The sequence below is a fragment of the Nannospalax galili genome, unplaced genomic scaffold (assembly GCF_000622305.1).
Source record: "Nannospalax galili isolate Female #2095 unplaced genomic scaffold, S.galili_v1.0 scaffold2155, whole genome shotgun sequence".
Taxonomy (NCBI): domain Eukaryota; kingdom Metazoa; phylum Chordata; class Mammalia; order Rodentia; family Spalacidae; genus Nannospalax; species Nannospalax galili.
Window position 1 is genome coordinate 77,880 of NW_008336301.1, and position 17,450 is coordinate 95,329.

At 38.2% G+C, this 17,450-nt stretch overlaps 2 protein-coding genes across 6 annotated transcripts in view; both read right to left on the minus strand.

Moving 5' to 3' along the window:
- LOC115070005 overlaps nucleotides 1-13,035 on the minus strand; it is a 21,355-nt gene extending 8,320 nt beyond the window's left edge. For 2 of the 4 annotated variants that reach the window (XR_003849220.1, XM_029562470.1), the window contains exons 1-2: nucleotides 12,935-13,035; nucleotides 7,628-7,794 (exon numbers count right to left, since the gene is read on the minus strand). The gene's annotated coding sequence lies outside the window, so the exon portion shown is untranslated. Of the gene's footprint in view, nucleotides 1-7,627; nucleotides 7,795-7,967; nucleotides 8,330-8,860; nucleotides 8,948-11,625; nucleotides 11,673-12,934 lie in introns of those variants that run through there. The other 2 variants (XM_029562471.1, XM_029562472.1) reach the window with 2 other exon arrangements.
- LOC103732408 (olfactory receptor 502-like) lies at nucleotides 2,210-3,191 on the minus strand. 2 transcript variants are annotated; one of them, XM_008830983.1, is made up of 2 exons: nucleotides 2,827-3,191; nucleotides 2,210-2,789 (listed from the first exon to the last, which is right to left on the minus strand). In XM_008830983.1, the coding sequence occupies exons 1-2, from the start codon at nucleotides 3,189-3,191 to the stop codon at nucleotides 2,210-2,212; spliced, it is 945 nt and encodes a 314-aa protein (XP_008829205.1). The 2 variants fall into 2 exon arrangements, with proteins under 2 accessions (XP_008829205.1, XP_029418333.1); XM_029562473.1 differs by having other exon boundaries at nucleotides 2,210-2,762; nucleotides 2,794-3,191.
- Nucleotides 13,036-17,450: the final 4,415 nt, after the last annotated feature.

The following is a 17,450-nucleotide window of genomic DNA, read 5'->3' on the forward strand; positions in this document are numbered from 1 at the left end:
ATTATTGAATCACCTTTGTGTCCTCAAGTGCCTTCAGTGTGGGTTCATTCACTGGAGGCTGGTTAACCTACCCAGACTCACACCCTTAAAGTAGACTGACTCTTCACTCCTGACACCTATCAGTTGCCAATAGTTTCTAGGCTAGGGTTGAGGTTTCCTGTCAACTTCCCCACATCTATGCTGATGTTTTGTCTGTCTTCAGCTTGTGTGGGATGCTGTGACCACTGCCGTGATTTCATATGAGTAACAACCTGGAGGCTGGTTAACCTACCCAGACTCACACCCTTAAAGTAGACTGACTCTTCACTCCTGACACCTATCAGTTGCCAATAGTTTCTAGGCTAGGGTTGAGGTTTCCTGTCAACTTCCCCACATCTATGCTGATGTTTTGTCTGTCTTCAGCTTGTGTGGGATGCTGTGACCACTGCCGTGATTTCATATGAGTAACAACTCAGCTGTCTGGAAAAGTCTGTTCCCTTTTGGTTATCCAAAACTCTGACTCTTAGAACTTTTCTGTCCATCCCTCGTCCTTTCCACAATGATCCTGAGCCTTGGGAGACAGACATTTTATATAGGTGTATATTCAGAGATAAGCACTATGGACATTCTTATTCTCTGCACACTGGCCGGTTGTATGTCTTGGGTTAATCACCATCTGCTGCACGAGAAAACTTCTCTGGTAAGAGTGGAAAATGCATTAGTCTATGGGCATAACAAGAAGTTGTTAAGAGTTAGTTTGCTACCATATCTATTTATCAAAACAATATTAGTTGGCTCTTTCCTGTGGCTTCTCCCTTGTCTACCCACAAGTTCCTAGTCCTAATCTCAGCATCTAGAATGGACACCATTATGTGAAGTTGATCTCAAATCCAATCAAAAAGTGGTTGATTCCTCCCATAACATTCATGCCACCATTGAACTTGTGGACATATCTTGCTAAAATAGTTGATGTTATAGCTCACAGGATTCTCACATGGCCAAGGTCAATGACCATTACTTTCTTCCTGTAGCTTGCACAGCACCTTCTAGCACTATGAAAGCTGTTCAGTAGAAATGAAATGAGTAGTATCTTGATTTCCCCTTGTTAGGTCCACAAATCCTATATGTAGTTTTGTTAGTAGAAAGGTTTTACCATGAAATTCTGGTGAGAAACCAAGATCAGGAGCAATGTCAACACACTTTGAGTCTGCATAGGAACCCTGATAAAGAGTTTCAAAAGACGGTGTCTATTCTTGGCACTGAGATTTTCTTGGCATGCCTATGGTGTTTGGTAGGGGAATGTACCATGTTATAGGGTAATTCCACTTAATCTCTTTTTATAATGTATAATTATATACCTAAGAAGTTGATATAGTGGCAGGGTTCCATATGACTTTTTCTGAAGATCTCTAGTATTAATTATCCCTACCCATACATTCTCCTCTGCTCTGCCCTCCCATTCCCTATCCTAGTTAATCCTCATGCTCCAGAGTTCCCTTCCTCCATGTTCTAGCTTGTTTCTTCATTGCTGTGACAAAACACTCTGACCACTACCAACTTTGGAAGGAAAAGTTTTATTTGTCTTACATCTCTCAGGTCACGGTTCATCAGGGAGCCCAAGGAAGGAACTAAGGGCAGAAACTTGGAGGAAGGAGCTGGAACACAGGCCACGGAGGAATGCTGCTTACTGCTCTTGGCCCCTTCTCAGCCTGCTTTTCTATGCAACACAGACCCACCTGCCCAGGGGGTACCACGCACAGTGGGCTGGGCCCTCCCACATCATACAACAATCAAGAAGATGCCCCACAGACATGGCCACAGGCCAGTTCTTTGGAGGCAACTCCCCAATGGAGACTCCCTCAACCCAGGTGTGTCAAGTTGACACTAAAGCTATCCAGCACACTCACTTTATATCTCTGCATATGATCTCCCTTCCCATGAACCCTCCTCCCACCATGGCCATTTATTTTCCTGACCTCTATGGGTCTTCCAATTGAAACATATGTATCTACTCTCAATTATAAATAAAATGTATTAAATGTAACTCACTGTGAACCTATAATTTTCTAATTCAAGTCTGGAATATATACAATTAAAATTACTAAAAAATCTCCACGCTTGGTTAAATAATTTCTTAAAATATTTTCCAACAAAAGATAATCAGATTTTTAATTAAAATTATCTAAGGAATATCATTATTATACCAAACCCTATAAAAGAACAGACATCTCTATGAAAATATTTTCTTACCAAGTTGTCTCTTGAGAGCTCCCTCAATCTCATGATTCCTCAGACTATAGATGATGGGATTCAACATAGGGATAACCATAATGTAGAACAAAGACACCACCTTGTTCTGGTCAGCGGAATACCTGGACTTGGGCATCACATAAATGAACATGATGGTCCCATAGAAGAGAGTGACTGCAGTGAGGTGCGAGGTGCAGGTGGAGAAGGCCTTCTTGCGGCCCTCAGCGGAGTGCATTTTCAGGATGGTGATGAGAATGTAGGTGTAGGAGACACTTATGACTAACACTGTGATCAAAAGAACAGTGCTTGCAGAAATTAAGGTAACAACTTTGGGGACCCTGACATCAGAACAGGAGAGTTCAACTAAAGGAGTAAAGTCACAGAAAAAATGATTGACTCTGTTTGGTCCACAGAAGAAAAAATAAAAGAAGGAAAGGGTACAGGAGGAAGCATTAAGAAGACCACCTATGTAAGATCCTATAAGCAGCTGAACACAGACCTGTGTGGTCATTTTGGTTGAATAAAGCAGTGGGCTACAGATTGCCACAAAGCGATCATAAAAGCAGTGGGCTACAGATTGCCATGAAACGATCATAAGCCATGACAGCCAGAATGAGACAGTCAGTTGATCCAAAGAGAGTACTCGAGCCAAGCTGGATGCCACACCTAAGGTAGGTGATGGTATTCCTGTCCACCAGGAAGTTGGCAAGCATATTGGGTGTGACAGAAGAGGAAATGCCAATGTCAGCAAAAGCCAAGTGGCTCAGAAAAAGGTACATGGGGTGATGGAGCTGAGGAGAGACTCTGATTAGCAGAATTGTGCTGAGGTTTCCAGACAGGGTCACCAGGTAGATGCACAGGATGATGATGAAGACAATGCCTCGAAGGACTGGGTTGTCTGTTAAGCCAAGCAAAACGAACTCTGTCACGGCAGTGTGATTCCCATTCCCCAGGAAAGCCATGGGAAAGTGTAGTCGTTCCTCCAAAAGAGTTGTGATGAAGATATGAAGGAATTCATGAATATGGAGTCTCATTCTCATTGAAAGATACATCAGTAAAATAACATGAAAGAAAAATTTGGTGTAACAATTGAGGTTTTTCTTTGAATGTTCAGTGCTTTTACGTTTGTGAACAATGAGTATATCTTAAAATTTCAAAACTGGAATGCTAGAAATTTGCCTAATATAATGTTTGTCTTTTCTTTACATTTATATATAATAAAATATGCCTAGTTCCTTCAAAGCTAAGGATTTTAAAATGTGAGACCCATGAAAGTAACAAAGTAATTAAAAACACAAAAAGTGCCAAAATATACAAGCATAGGATTATGTAATGAAGACTTAAATATTTGATAACTTTTAGTCAGTGTTTACTAAATCAATAGCTGGAGATTTAAAATTTATGTGTAGTAATATTTACACTTCCATGAAGTACATTTATTAGTTCCAATTCAGAGTGTAGAAAATTTAATTTTAAAATAGAAATTATTTAATTTTACATGAAAAGTAGTAGAATTAAACATGGACACAGGCGGATTGACCTCAGTCAGTTCCTCTTAGTAACTATACCATATATGAAGCGTTACAATGAAATTGAGAGGTCGTTGGAATTGGGATAGAAGCTAGTTCTGCTTTAGCTTTCTTACTACAAATATGTAAAAGAAGTTCTTGACTAGTGACATAGATTACACAGTCTATCAGCTAAGCAAGGTCATCTTTTAATCAATTTTTAAAGAAATAAATAATGTTATTGTGAGAAATGGAAAGAATAGAAATAATCAATAGAATTATAAGCAGAAGTATGCACTATGAATGCATTACATATTCAGTACTTCTAAATAAGTCATTGTTCATTTGAAATATCATTATATTATCACGTTGAAATTTGAAAAAATTTAGAATATTATTTTAGCATTTATTTAGACACATCAAATCTTTTTTAACATAAGTTTTTCTATATGTAGCATGCTGAAATGAAATAGTCTAATTTTCAGCATAGTACCATTGTAAATAAATATTCACCTAAAAGCTTCAGAAGTTTGTTGATGTTCACCTGCTAGATGGAGGATGACTCCTGAAATATTTGGCTTCATATCCTCATGTTTTTGCACAGTGCCTGGAGTCTGTGATGCTTAAAAATTCAGTCAATGAACAAAATATTCACTGACAGTAAGCTGTCGATGCACTTCAGGTAGGTGAATGTATTAGCATTTTGGCTGAGTGCCAAATTTATACGCTTTAAAAGCCTCATCGAGTCTTTGTCTTCTCAGTGGACTAATGAATAAGGAATATTTGAAAATGTAGTTTACTCCTGATTATTCAGAAGAATGTAAATATGAAAATATAAGTTGATTCTACAAGAGTTCTTTTTTTTCTTTTTGTTGGATGATGGTACGTCTCTTACTGGCTTATTTCACAACTGTGGTTTATAATACATATACACTTTTAAAAAAGATACAAGCTTAATGAGGAAAGTATTCACCTTTTGACTACAACCCTAACTCTTACCTCTTGAAATGAGAATTCTTTGCAAAGTGGGAAAGTGAAGGTTGTTATGGTGTTATAGCTGCTAAGCTGTCCCCTACTATCAAGTGTTTATCATTGATTATTAGTCTCTGAAGCAGCTCTGGATTCAAATCACCAGAGATCATCAGCTCATTCTCAGGTGAGCACTGAGCAGTTCATTCCACACAAACACAACTAATTTACAAGAACTCTCAACCTCAATTGACCTCTCATGTTTTCATTTTATGGAAATACTTGTGCATATTCACTTGATATTCATGCAAATTATTTGATAACAAATTATGTCAGATAAACATTGGTTCTAAGTTTATCTGACATTTGAGGTTAGAAGATATCAAACCAAGAATGTAAAATGGACTAGTCTGGATTATTTTACTCAATGGTTATTTATTTTATTAGCATTTTGTAGTCATTAATATGATACCCTATTAAGTATTTTGAATAATGTGGGGAGAGATGAGATGTAAAGTTATTTTAAATAACAATTATTTAAGCTACATATTTTATAGCCAAATATATAAAAAAATTGTTACATAGGAAAGTATGAGTGGAAAGAGGATGATTGAATTCCAGGTAAGAATTAATATATTATACCTCCCACTTCAGATAGGAGACAACTAGTTTTGACTTATATGTTGTGATGGAGGATGGTAGACAGAGTGATCTCTGATCACAAGGCTCTGTCAAACCCTCTTGCTAAATGTCTTTGCACAAAATTCATCCCACTTTGCATCAATGCCATCTTGATATAAAGAGTAGACCACTGAGCATGAATCACCCTACAAAAAGATGGAGGCAGAGGCATGAGATTTGCAAGAAACTCACTGGCTAGCTGGCCTGCCTTAAAACCAGGGAACAAAAAAGAGATCCTGTCTTGAACAAGGCAGCAGGTGAGGACTGTCACCTGATATTGTCCTATGCTGTTGCATGCATACAATGGAACTTGAACACTTGCACTCACACAGATGCACATACACACACAAATAACACAGGTTCATACACATATAATATAAATAATAGGTAAATAAACAAATAATAAATAAATGAATGACTCATCAAAGAAGCTTCTTTTTGCAACAGTTCCACAACTGTTTCAAATGCAAATAATAAATGACTCTGGGTTGCTCAGCCCTAACTGCAAATCTACACTGCCATCTTTATACCTAAAGCCCTGGGAACATCTTAAAAGAGGGAGAGAAAAGATTTTACAAGTCATAGGAGCAAGGTGCCTACTCTTAGATAATGCAGTCTAGACATGAGAGAGATGCTGTACCACTGAAACCTCCATGGTATGGTAGTCTAACATAATATGTACAATGACAAAATACCCCATCCACATGACGATGTGGATGGAGTATTTTCATAGGGTCTCACCTCTAGATGAAGAGGTACAGGTAGTCAATGGATGCCGAGGGTGCAGGGGGGAAATCAGTTTTCTCCAGGGACTACCTCCTTAATAGGTAATACAATCCCAGTTGGTCAGCACTAAACACATGTATGCAGGATCACACTAAATGGACTCAGTTCACTACAGAGAGATAAACTCTGTTCTCAACACTTTTCATACATTATTCATTGTTAAAGATGGTCTCATGTATCTCAGGATGATTGTGAATTTTCTATACAGCCAAAGATGATCTTGAACTTCTCATCCTTCTGCCTCTATCTCCTGAGTCCTGGGATTACAGCTACCCGACACCACACTGGGTTTCTGTGGGGCTGAGGATTGAACCCAGGGCTCCATGCATGTTACTCAAATGCTCATCCCAGCATCTCACTTTATTTTAATGATTTATGAGCTATGTATATGAACATTATCATATACATGATGATACGGTTTTACTGATGAGCTCAGACTGGGTTCAAACTACTTTTTTCAAATATATTTATGGGTAAAAATTACATTTAGGATTATGATTCAGGTCAGATTGTGGCTAGCAGTTGAGGTTTTTCTTCATCAGATAAAGAATTAACAGATGGTAAAACAAATGGCTCAGTGCAACATAAAGAGTTATTTGTAGGAGTTTCTGACTTCTTGGGTAGAGAAGGGCCCTCAAGAACTGGGGAAACACTGACTTTAGAGGGCTTTAGGATTTTTGTTGGATTTAGGATGTCACAATGATCCCCTCCTTCCTTTCTTTTCTCTATTAGTCTAAAGCTGTCTAGGTGCCCTTTCTGTATCAGGGATGGGTCTGTGTCTCTAGTTGTTGATTGGCTGGGGTTAGGGTGGGTTCCCCAACCTCCTCTACTCTGTGGTGTAAGGCGTACTGAGAGACTCAACAAATATGAAAGAAAATGGTCCTTGTTTTTGGGAAAATGGAGACATTTGTGAGGACAAAAACCCACAAAGAAAGGGATACATAGTGCTTCTTATAGGGCATAAAGCACATATACACCTTAGTTTGGTTGTTATGTTCTCCTCCCATTCTAAGAGTCCACACCCTCAACTGTATATTAGAATTACTGCCTCCAATGAAGCGTCACAAGTAGATATGGGATAATCATTTGCCCATTCATGTCTTTCAAAAATATTTGTTGGACATTTGTTGTATTCTAGAAGCTGAGTGAACCCCGAAGATAGGTCAATAATACTAGAATTATTATGAAATTTACATTTCAGTGCAGAAGGGAATAGTGAAAAGATTAGAATATTAAATACAGAACATGTTGAGTAGTGTAGAAGAAACATTGCCCCTATGCTGAAAAGTATTGACACCCTCAATCTGTAGCCCCATACATCACACACCATAGAAAACACTGAGGGCATCATCAGGAAACTAAAGTCAAATTTGGACATTTTGGTTCCTTCATACTGTCCCCTTTGACCTAAAGTCATGTGACCTAAAGAAACAAGTCTCTTTTACCATACTCACCTGACAGTTGTTGTTCAAATTGAGGTGGAAGGCTGCACTCAGTGCTCACGTTTATTAATATAGTATTTACCAGTATCACAGCAATCACTAGTCCAAAATGTGATGTGGCTTTTTCTGAAGACTTATACAAAAATATTTATTCATTCCAGATATGGAACAGACAATATCTGAAAGAAGAAAAGAAATAAAAAACAAAATAAAATACTTCATCCTTGTGTAACCGAGAGCATTTATTTGGGTTAGTTTTAGTATTGTGGCTGAGAGGTTAATTACAGAAGCCTGGTGACTCAAGGACAGCTGTGTCACTGAACAGTATACCCTAGCATGGATAATGACTCACAAAAACCACATCCTTGGTGTTCTCTGAACAGCTTGCAGGTTTGGAGAGTTCTGTGAGTTTTGTTTCAGGAACTTTCTGAAGCTTATGACTTTTGTGACTTTTGTGACTTTTCCACCTTATTTTATTTCTTGAATATTATGAGCTTCCCTCCATCCTCCAAGAATGACAGCTTCAGTTTGGAGAAAAACCACATAGAACTCCACACCTTCTTCCATCTTTCCCTTTACCCTTCCTGTTCTGCAGTTCCTGTGAGGCTTGGAAGGAGTGATATTGATGGCTGATTATTTTCCTCCATCTGTAACTGAGCACTGGTTCACTGTGATCCAGTAACAGCCACTTGTTCTCAAGAATTTGGCAGTACACTATTCAATGACAAAAGAAGATTATATTCCATTCATGGAAATAAAAATGTGTAGAATGCAACTTGACAAGTACAACACATCAAGTTAATAAAACAATAGCAATTGCTTTCTTTTTGGGGTCTATGAGTCGCTGGAATGCTCTGAACAATTTACCAGCAGCTACATTACCAAGGTGTCCCCTCTCTCTAGTGGTTGCTTACAGTTTATAAAACCTCAAGGAGGGGCATCTTGAGCCCTGTTCCTTGTCAGTCTCCTGAGCCTTATGAGCCCCTCTTCTCCCATCAAGAGGGCATATTTATTTCTTGAGGAAATAGCTGCAGAAAATACATTTTGAAGTTATTACTCCATGGTACAATTTAAGGGTTAGTGAGCTTTACTCTTTCTGTGGTTGTGTAGTTATTACCACTAACATTTAATGGGCCTACAGACGGGATCACACAATAGACCTCATACTCAGAACTCTAGTGAATGTGGATCCTTTCTAGGCTTTGAATGACTGTACTAATTTCAAAGCTGCACTTTAAGGCTTACAAATGACGGGCCAGTTATGTGAGTGGATAGGCATGGCTTCCTTCGGATCCATGGGAGGGCTCCTATTGGATCATCAGGTAATTGCCCAGGCAGGCAGTACTGTCATAGTGTGCCAGTTGCAAGATTCTGAAATTTAACCACAGAGCTGTTTCAGGATGCAGAGTTGAGATGAGGCTAAAACTTTCAGGTCTCTAAGGATCACAAATGCATGCATTTAGATGTTAGGCCTCTTCTTAGAATGCAGTTTAGAGGGGCTAGAGCTGATTTTTAGGGCCATTTTAAGAAACAAAATGGGATCCTAGCTCAATGGCTAATCTATAAGACAAGAAAATGCTTCAGTGGTTTTGTGTGGAACAATGTACTTTTTTGGTCCACACAGTCCTTGAAGGAGCATGATGTATGTATGACAGGATGTAAAGAAGCTTGGCTCTGAGCATATGGTTGTATGTATGTACAGTAATGGTTGTATACAGCATAGTAAAATTCTTTTATATGCCTTGCTTCCTGGAAATTATAAGAAGAGCTAAAGGAGAAATGTCCCCCTATTATAGGGTAACTGCTTTTAATTTCTTTTATATTGTATATGTAGATGCCTTAAGAAGATTTTATGATGGTAGGTTTCCACATGACTTTTCATAAAGGTCTTTAGAATTAGTTATCCCTCCTTACTCCTTCTTCTCCCTGCCCCCCCATTTATCCATTCCTAGTACATTATTCCCCTTTCCCTTTTATATCACTGCATTCTATATCCTTCCTAAGAAGTTCCTCCTAACCACCAGGATGGCTTTTAGGAGTTTTCTGAGCTCTAAGGATAAAAGCTAGCATTCACTTATGAGAGAGAACATTTGATGTTTGTCTTTCTGGGTCTGAGTTACCTTACTCAGAATGGCTGTCCAGTTCTATCCATTTACATACAAATTTCATAATTTCAATTTTGTTAACAGTTGAATAAAATTCCATTGTGTGAATGTACCATACTTTCATTATCCATTAGTTGGTTGATTGTACATCTCAATTGTTTCCATTTCCTGGCTATTGTGAATAGAGCAACAGTATAAACAGGTATCTCTGTAGGAGGATATAGAGTCCTTTGGGTAAATGTCTGAGAGATGTTTGGCTGGATCTTATGTTAGATCTATTTCTAGCTTTTTGAGGAATCTTCATACAGATGTCCATAGTGGCTGCACCAGTTAGAACTTTTACCAGCATTAGGTAAAAGTACCTCTTTGCCTACATCCTAGCCATTGTTTGTCATTGTTTTTTGGATCTTAGTCATTCAGCCTGAGGTAAGATGAAATCTCACAGTGTTCTTAGTTTGCATTTCTCTGATGACTATGTTGAACACTTAAAAAGATTTCTCATCCATTTGTGTTTCAGTTCCTTGCCCCAGTTTTTAATTGGGTTATTCTGATGTTTAGTTTTTTTCAGTTCTTTGTATATTATAGCTACTAACCTTCTGTCAGAGGTACAGTTGGTAAAAATTTTCCTCATTCTGTAGGTTACCGCTTTCTTCAATCAAATGATGGTGTCCTTTTGCTGTAAAAAACTTATTACTTTCTTGAGGTCCCATTTGTTCATTGTTGGACTTAATGCCTACACAAAACAGTCCTGTTCATAAAATCATTTCCTGTACCTATAAGTTCTGGTGTAGTCCCTATATTCCCCTCAATCAGCTTCAGGATATTATGTTTTATGTTGAGTTCCTTAATGTATTTAGAGTTGAACTCTTGTGCAGGGTGAGAGATAGGGATCCATTTTCATTCTTCTGCATATAGCTATCTAGTTTGATCAACAGCATTTGTTGAACACGCTGTCTTTTCTCCAGTGTGTATTTTTTCTCATTAAAGAAAATCTAATGGCTGTAAGATTATGGGTTTACAACTGGGTAATCAATTCTACTCTATTGATAAATGTGTCTATTTTTAGGCAGTACTATGTTGTTTTTATTATGATAGCTCTGTAGTATAGTTTGAGGTCAGTAATGACAATTCTTCCAGCAGTTCTTTTATTGCTCAGGATTAGTTTGGCTCTCCTGGGGTATTTGTGTTTCCATATAAAATTTGAGATTAGTTTTTCAATTTTATAAAGATTTAAATTTTTTAGTGAGTATTGCCTTGAATTTGTAGCTTAGTTTTGGTGGGATGGCCATTTTCACATTAATCCTATTTATTCAAGAGTATGGGAGGTCTCTCCATCTTTGGGTATCTTCTTTAATTTATTTCTTCAGTGTCTTAAAGCTTTCATTATGAAAATACTTGGCTTTCTTGATTAGATTTTTTTCAAGACATTTTATGGTTTCTGAGGCTATTGTGAGTAGGATAATCACACTGATTTAGTTCTCAGTACACTTGCTGTTGGTATAGGAAGATTGCTGTTTGTGTGTGTGTGTTAAATTAATATCCTACCTACTACTTTGATGAATGTGTTTATCAGCTCCAGGAGTTTTCTGGTGGAGCGCACAGCTCTTTTATGTATAGCCTCACATCCTCTGAACATAAGGAAATTTGACTTCTCCCTCTACAATTTGTATTCCCTTTATTTTCTTTACTTGAATTATTGCTCCAGTTAGGCTAGCAAAGAAAGAGTAAACAGCAGGACTCCATCTTTTGAAGCTGTTGACCTGGGGTCCCTTAGATCCTCAAACAATACTGGTCATTACCCCTGCTCTTCTGTACACACCAGAATTTGACAGTAAGACCCTGTTGATGAAGATACCACATACATGACTTGTAGATAAAACAAGGAGAAATCAGGCTTGTACTCACCTGAAAGTTTCATTTCCACTGGGTAGTTTTCATAGTCCTGGAAGGTGCTATACATTATAGCAGAAGAGAGGGGTGATTGTTGACCTTGCCCATATTTGAATTCTATGAAATACAGCATGAATTATACTAGAAGATATGTCTACAAGTGCAATGGTAGCATGAATTTTATGGAAGTAACCAACAAACTTCTGATTGGATTTGAGGTCCACTTCACAATATAGAGCCCATGCCTGACACTGATATAAGGCCTAAGAACCTGATCAAGACAGATCACAGACCATAGGTGAGGGCCTACTAGTAATATTTGGCTAAACATATATAGTATTAAAACAACTCTTAATGACTTATTGTTATACCCATAGTTTAAAGCATTGCTTAATTGTTACCAGAGAAATTTCCTCATGCAGCATATGGTAATTAACATAGAGACCCACGGCTTGCCAATGTGCAGAGTATAAGAGACTGTAGGGTGCTTATCCTCAAATAGCACACCTATATAAACGTCTGTCTTCCAAGACTCAGGAACATTGTGGGAAATGGGGCAGAAAAATTGTAAGAGCTGTGGTTGGTGGCTGCAAGTCTCCAGACAGCTAGGCACTTACTCAAATGAATTCATAGCAATTGTGACAGCATACACATGTTCCATGTAAGCTCAATTCAGATGATATCCCAATAAAGATGCATGGAAGTATGTAAGAAATTACAACTATAGCTGAGAAAATGTTGGCAACAGAGAGTTGGTGGGAGGGGGAGTTTCAGTTTCTTTCAAGGTTGTGACTCATAGGTTAAACAGGCTCCAGTGGCTGGATTCACACTGAAAGACACTGTGGTATACAAATTTGACTTGATAGGCATTAAAACATATTTGTATAGCTATATATATACACAAAAATATAGACATATAGTAGAATACATCAAATCAGGCCAGATACTTTAAAGGGGGTACAGAGAAGGGAGGAGTCTAAATATGATCAAATAAAGTATATGAAAATTTTAAATATTTAATAGAAACAGAAAAGGCACACCATGTAGAAATGATGGATACCTGTGTTAACCTATAAAACATGGAAGGAAGGTGGGGTATTAGGTGAATGGAGCTGAGTATTTAATGCATTTTAATTATTGTTTGTTTCTTCAATGGATTATGGGTTCTCAGATGATCATAAGAGTTCCTTAGGATATGTTGAGAGATGGAAAGTGGTCCAAGACAGTCACGTTTGAGATAGTAAAATATATACAATATTCACTTAAGTTTTTCTGGCATGAAATTGACACTAAGTCAAAGCAGTAACTGCCGTTTCTCTCCTACCTTCACAGAGGCACCCATCCTCCTCCTTACTGCACACATGTAACTATGTTCCTTGACCAATAGGTGCACTCAGTGATTCACATCTCAGAGCATATTCACCTATTAAAAAAGGGGAATATATCTACTTTAGAAAAATCTTTGAAGTTCAGCACCAATAATTCTGCTTCTAAAAGGTAGGTACAAGATACATGGATTTTGATAAGATGGATTTTCATTAGTTCAAAAAGGATTTGAAAGTCAAAGAACTACTTTGGCCAGTTTTAGCAATTGACTCCTATGGGAATCTTGTCTTCAGGGAGAGAGTCTCTGTGCAGTGGTCATCCTGGTACACCTGCACCAGGAGACCCCAGGGCAATGTGGATGGTCTATAACAAAATCATTGCTAAATGTCAGCAGTTGAGACTATTAAAAGGAAATCATTCCCACGTCCCATTCTCTTTCTAGCATGGACACAGGCCCACTACTTCTCTGGGCACCCCAGAACTCTCTGGACTATACTCTTGACCCAGATTCCCCACTGCTTCCTGATCCTTTTCAGCCAGACCAACCCTATTCTTCAGTCCAATTCCCTAGAACCCTCAGAGCCTGCCCCCATCTTGAACTTGCCTTTGCACACCTGAGACCAGCCTTCTTCCTCAGCTGTCCACACCCCCCAACCTGACTGGGATTCCTGAGATCAGCCTCCTTCCCTGCTTGCCTGGGACTCCTGAGACCAGTCTCATTCCCTGACTGCCTGAGAGCCCTGAATCCTACTTCTACCTAGAAAGCCTCCCGAATTGTACTGCTGCTGTTGCCTAGAGAGACCCAGACCTTAGGAGGAAGCCTAAGAACTTCTGATCCTCATCTGACTTGGGCCTCTGTGGGAAGTTCTGAGCAACAGGACTAAAGCCACCAGTCCTCTCCAATATAAAATCAAAAGAGAGAACATGAAGCCTAGACCAAACAACTTTTCATATCCAATAAGCAAATAACAAAAGCACATAAAGTATACAAACAAAAACATACCTAAACTCAACAAAGGGAGGGTTGAGTCTCATACAGGAATCAAAAACTACAAAAGAAAGCCACATGCCAAAGTCATAGTGAGTGAAAAAAAAAATAATATGAAAAAGCCAAATAATATATCCCCAAGTGAAAACAGTCCTGTAGAGGAGGTGTACAATGAGAAACCCCTAGAGATAACACAGAACATGAAGCTCAAAAGAACAATTATAAACATGATAAAAGAATTTAATGAATTTAAAAAACACACAAAGATATCAAAGAAAGAACTTAAAGAAGATAGCGATAAACTTCTGAGTGAATTTAGAAGAGTTAGAAATATTGAAGAATACTCAGGCTGAAATGAAGAAGGAAGTGAAATACTCAATACACCAATTAGAAGCAACAGGAGAAAGCCTCGCCAATAGAATTAATGGAACGAACAACAGAATATCAAGACTGGAAGATAAAGTTGAAGAATTTGACTGCTCAAGCAAGGATTAGGAGAAATTTAATGAAACACAGGAATGGAATATGCAGGAAATGTGTGACAGCATAAAAAGACCAAATTTACACATCATATGCATAGAGGAAGGTGAAGAATCTCAGGATAATGGTATGGACCAGATCTACAACAGGATTGGAGAAGAAAAATTCCCAAAATTAAAGAAGGCATACCCATACAAATACAAGGAGCAAATAGAACACCAAATAGATAGGACCAGAAAATAAACTTGCAACGGCATATCATAATAAAAGCACTAAGCGTACAGAACAAAGAGAGAGTGCTGAAAGCTGCAAAAGAAAAACAACAACTCACATATAAAGCAAAGCCCATCAGAATTACAGCTGACTTTTCAGTGCAAATTATGAAAGTCAGAAGAGCCTGGACCAAAGTATTCCCAGTTCTAAATGATCACTAATGCCAACCCAGAATACTTTACCCAGCCAAAATATTTATTACACTTGAAGGAGAAAGAAAAATCTTCCATGACATAAATAGGCTGAAAGAATTCAGGTCCACAAAACCAGCCCTTTAGAGACTTCTTAAAGAAATACAAAGAGCTGAAGAAAAGAACAACTATACCCAAAGGGTAACAGAAAGAAACTAAATTACTGTATAACTGAATGTAAATGCAGTTGCCAAGAATGCAACAGAAACCAAAAGGATGGGAATCAATACACATATTTCATTAATAATATTAAATATCAATGGACTGAACTCCCTGGTCAAAAGACACAGGCTAGTTGAATGTATTAAGAAACAAAATCCACCTTTTTGTTGTCTGCAAGAAACTCATCTCACTTTCAAGGAAAGGCACTACCTTAAGGTGAAAGGATGGAAAAAACATTTCCAAGCAAATGGTGCTAAGAAAAAAGCAGGAGTTACAATTCTAATATCTGAAAAAATACACTTAAAACTGTTAGGGTCCCAAAAAGCAGCAGTTTCCCCCCTCCCCAACAGGGACCTCACCTTGACCTTTGGAGTCAAGGGAAACAAACTCTGCTGAGAAGCAGCCTGCCTCTCCTCTGATCTCCAAAGATAAGATAAGCAGATTCTACCTGATAACCAGAGATTTTATAAGCTGTTTTTCTCTTATCTTAAGAGGGAAAAAGTAAACACTTCCACACCCTAATCCTACCTGCTTCCCTCACAACAAGCTTTTCTCTTAAGAGAGAAAAAGTAAACACTTCCAGACCCTAATCCTACCTGCTTTTCCTGCTTCCTCCTCCCTGATTTCTCCCCCAAACATTCCCCCCTTCCACACCCTAAATCCCCCATATATAAAGTCCCAGCTCACAACCCCTGGGCTGACATCTTTCCCTTCCCTGAGGGAAAGGTGCCCTGTGCGAAATAAATCTGTATCCCGCTGAGAATTCCATCTGTGCCTCGGTGCCTCATCCATCCGCTCGTGCTCTCCACCACATGCTCTCCATCCCAAATTTTTTACCTATCAGAAAAGAAGGCCACTTCATTCTGATCAAAGGAACAACCTACCAAGTAGATATTACAATCATGAACATGTATGCACCAAACTCTGGTGCACCCAACTTCATATAAACAGTGCTACAGGTCTTTAAGACCAAGATTAATCCCAACTCATTAACATAAGGAGACTGCAATACCCCATTGTCTCCATTAGATAGGTGAACACGGCAAAGAATAAATGGAGAGATATCTGAATTAAACAATATCATACATTAAATGGATCTTAAAGACATCTACTGAATATTCCACTCTAGAACCATGGAGCATACTTTCTATTAAACACCCCATAGAACTTTCCCCCAAATTGACTACATAATGGGGCACAGAACAAGGCTCAACAAATACAAAAAAACTTGAAATAATTCCACGCATTCTATCAGACCACAATACAATAAAGCTTAAAATGAACACTGGAAAAAATCCTAGTAACTACATGAACTCATGGAGATTAAACAACACACTCCTGAATGATGAATGGTTTAAAGGAGAAATTAAGAAAGAAATAAAATTATTTCTGGAACTAAATGAAAGGGACAGTACAACACAACAAAACCTCCGGGACACTTTAAAAGCAGTCCTCAGAGGGAAGTTTATAGCTCTAAGTGCCTATATTAAAAAAGCAGAAAGAACACAAACAAACGACTTAACATTACAACTCAAGACACTGGAAAAGCAACAGCACATGAAACTCAAGCCCAGGAAACAAGAAGCATTAACAAAAATCAGAGCAGAAATTATTGAAATCGAAACAAAACAATACAAGGAATCAATGAATCTAAGAGCTGATTCTTTGAAAAGATAAAGAAGATTGAGAGACCTTTAGCCTGCGACGGACCAGCCCAGACCGGAGCAGTTCAGTCCGATGGGAACAGGGTCGTCGAGAGGGTGGACAAGGAGTCAGTGAGTGACAAACAGACACAAAGGAGCTTGATGAAGGTCTGAGTGTATTTTTGCAGCTGCAAGGTTTGAAATATATACAGCAAAGATTGCAAAAGTTCATCATCAGCATGACTGTTCTGTAATTAGTCACTTCCTAAGATTTTCAGTAAAAGTGAAACAATTTCACCAACCATCATGTATAGCCAAAACACATTTCCTTATCGTATCAACCTGGTACCAGCCAGCAAAGTCCTGCTTTATGATACTGTGGTTTCTACTACCAGTTTTTATTACACACTCAGAACTCTGCTTAGTTTTGTGATTTCAGGTCAGGATGACCTTAAACCACCAAGTACCTTCAATATCAACTGTGCATGATATTACATTTTTAACTATTTGATAATATTCCCTGCTTATTTGTAGTGGGTCATCGGGCTTCTAAGTCATTCCTTAACCCCTTAGATCCTAAAAATCATCCCATGTTAGGGACCTATGAAATCATCCTTCCCTCTGATTTTTTCCAACTTTCAAATACAGTCTGTAGTTGCCTTTTAATGCTCTCTTGTTGATTTTTTGTCAAAAGACACCAAGGTGGTCTTGATCTTGCCAATTTATCCATGAATTGTAATGAATACCAAGAAACCCTTCTTCTATTTTTACAACACA

What these genes read in the sequence shown, in the direction of transcription:
- LOC103732408 (XM_029562473.1), bottom strand. Translation starts at nt 3,191, where the DNA reads ATGGCTTTCCTGGGGAATGGGAATCACACTGCCGTGACAGAGTTCGTT. An exon ending in ATGGCAATCTGTAGCCCACT is followed by an intron (nt 2,763 to 2,793) that starts GCTTTTATGATC and finishes GGCAATCTGTAG; the next exon opens with CCCACTGCTTTATTCAACCA.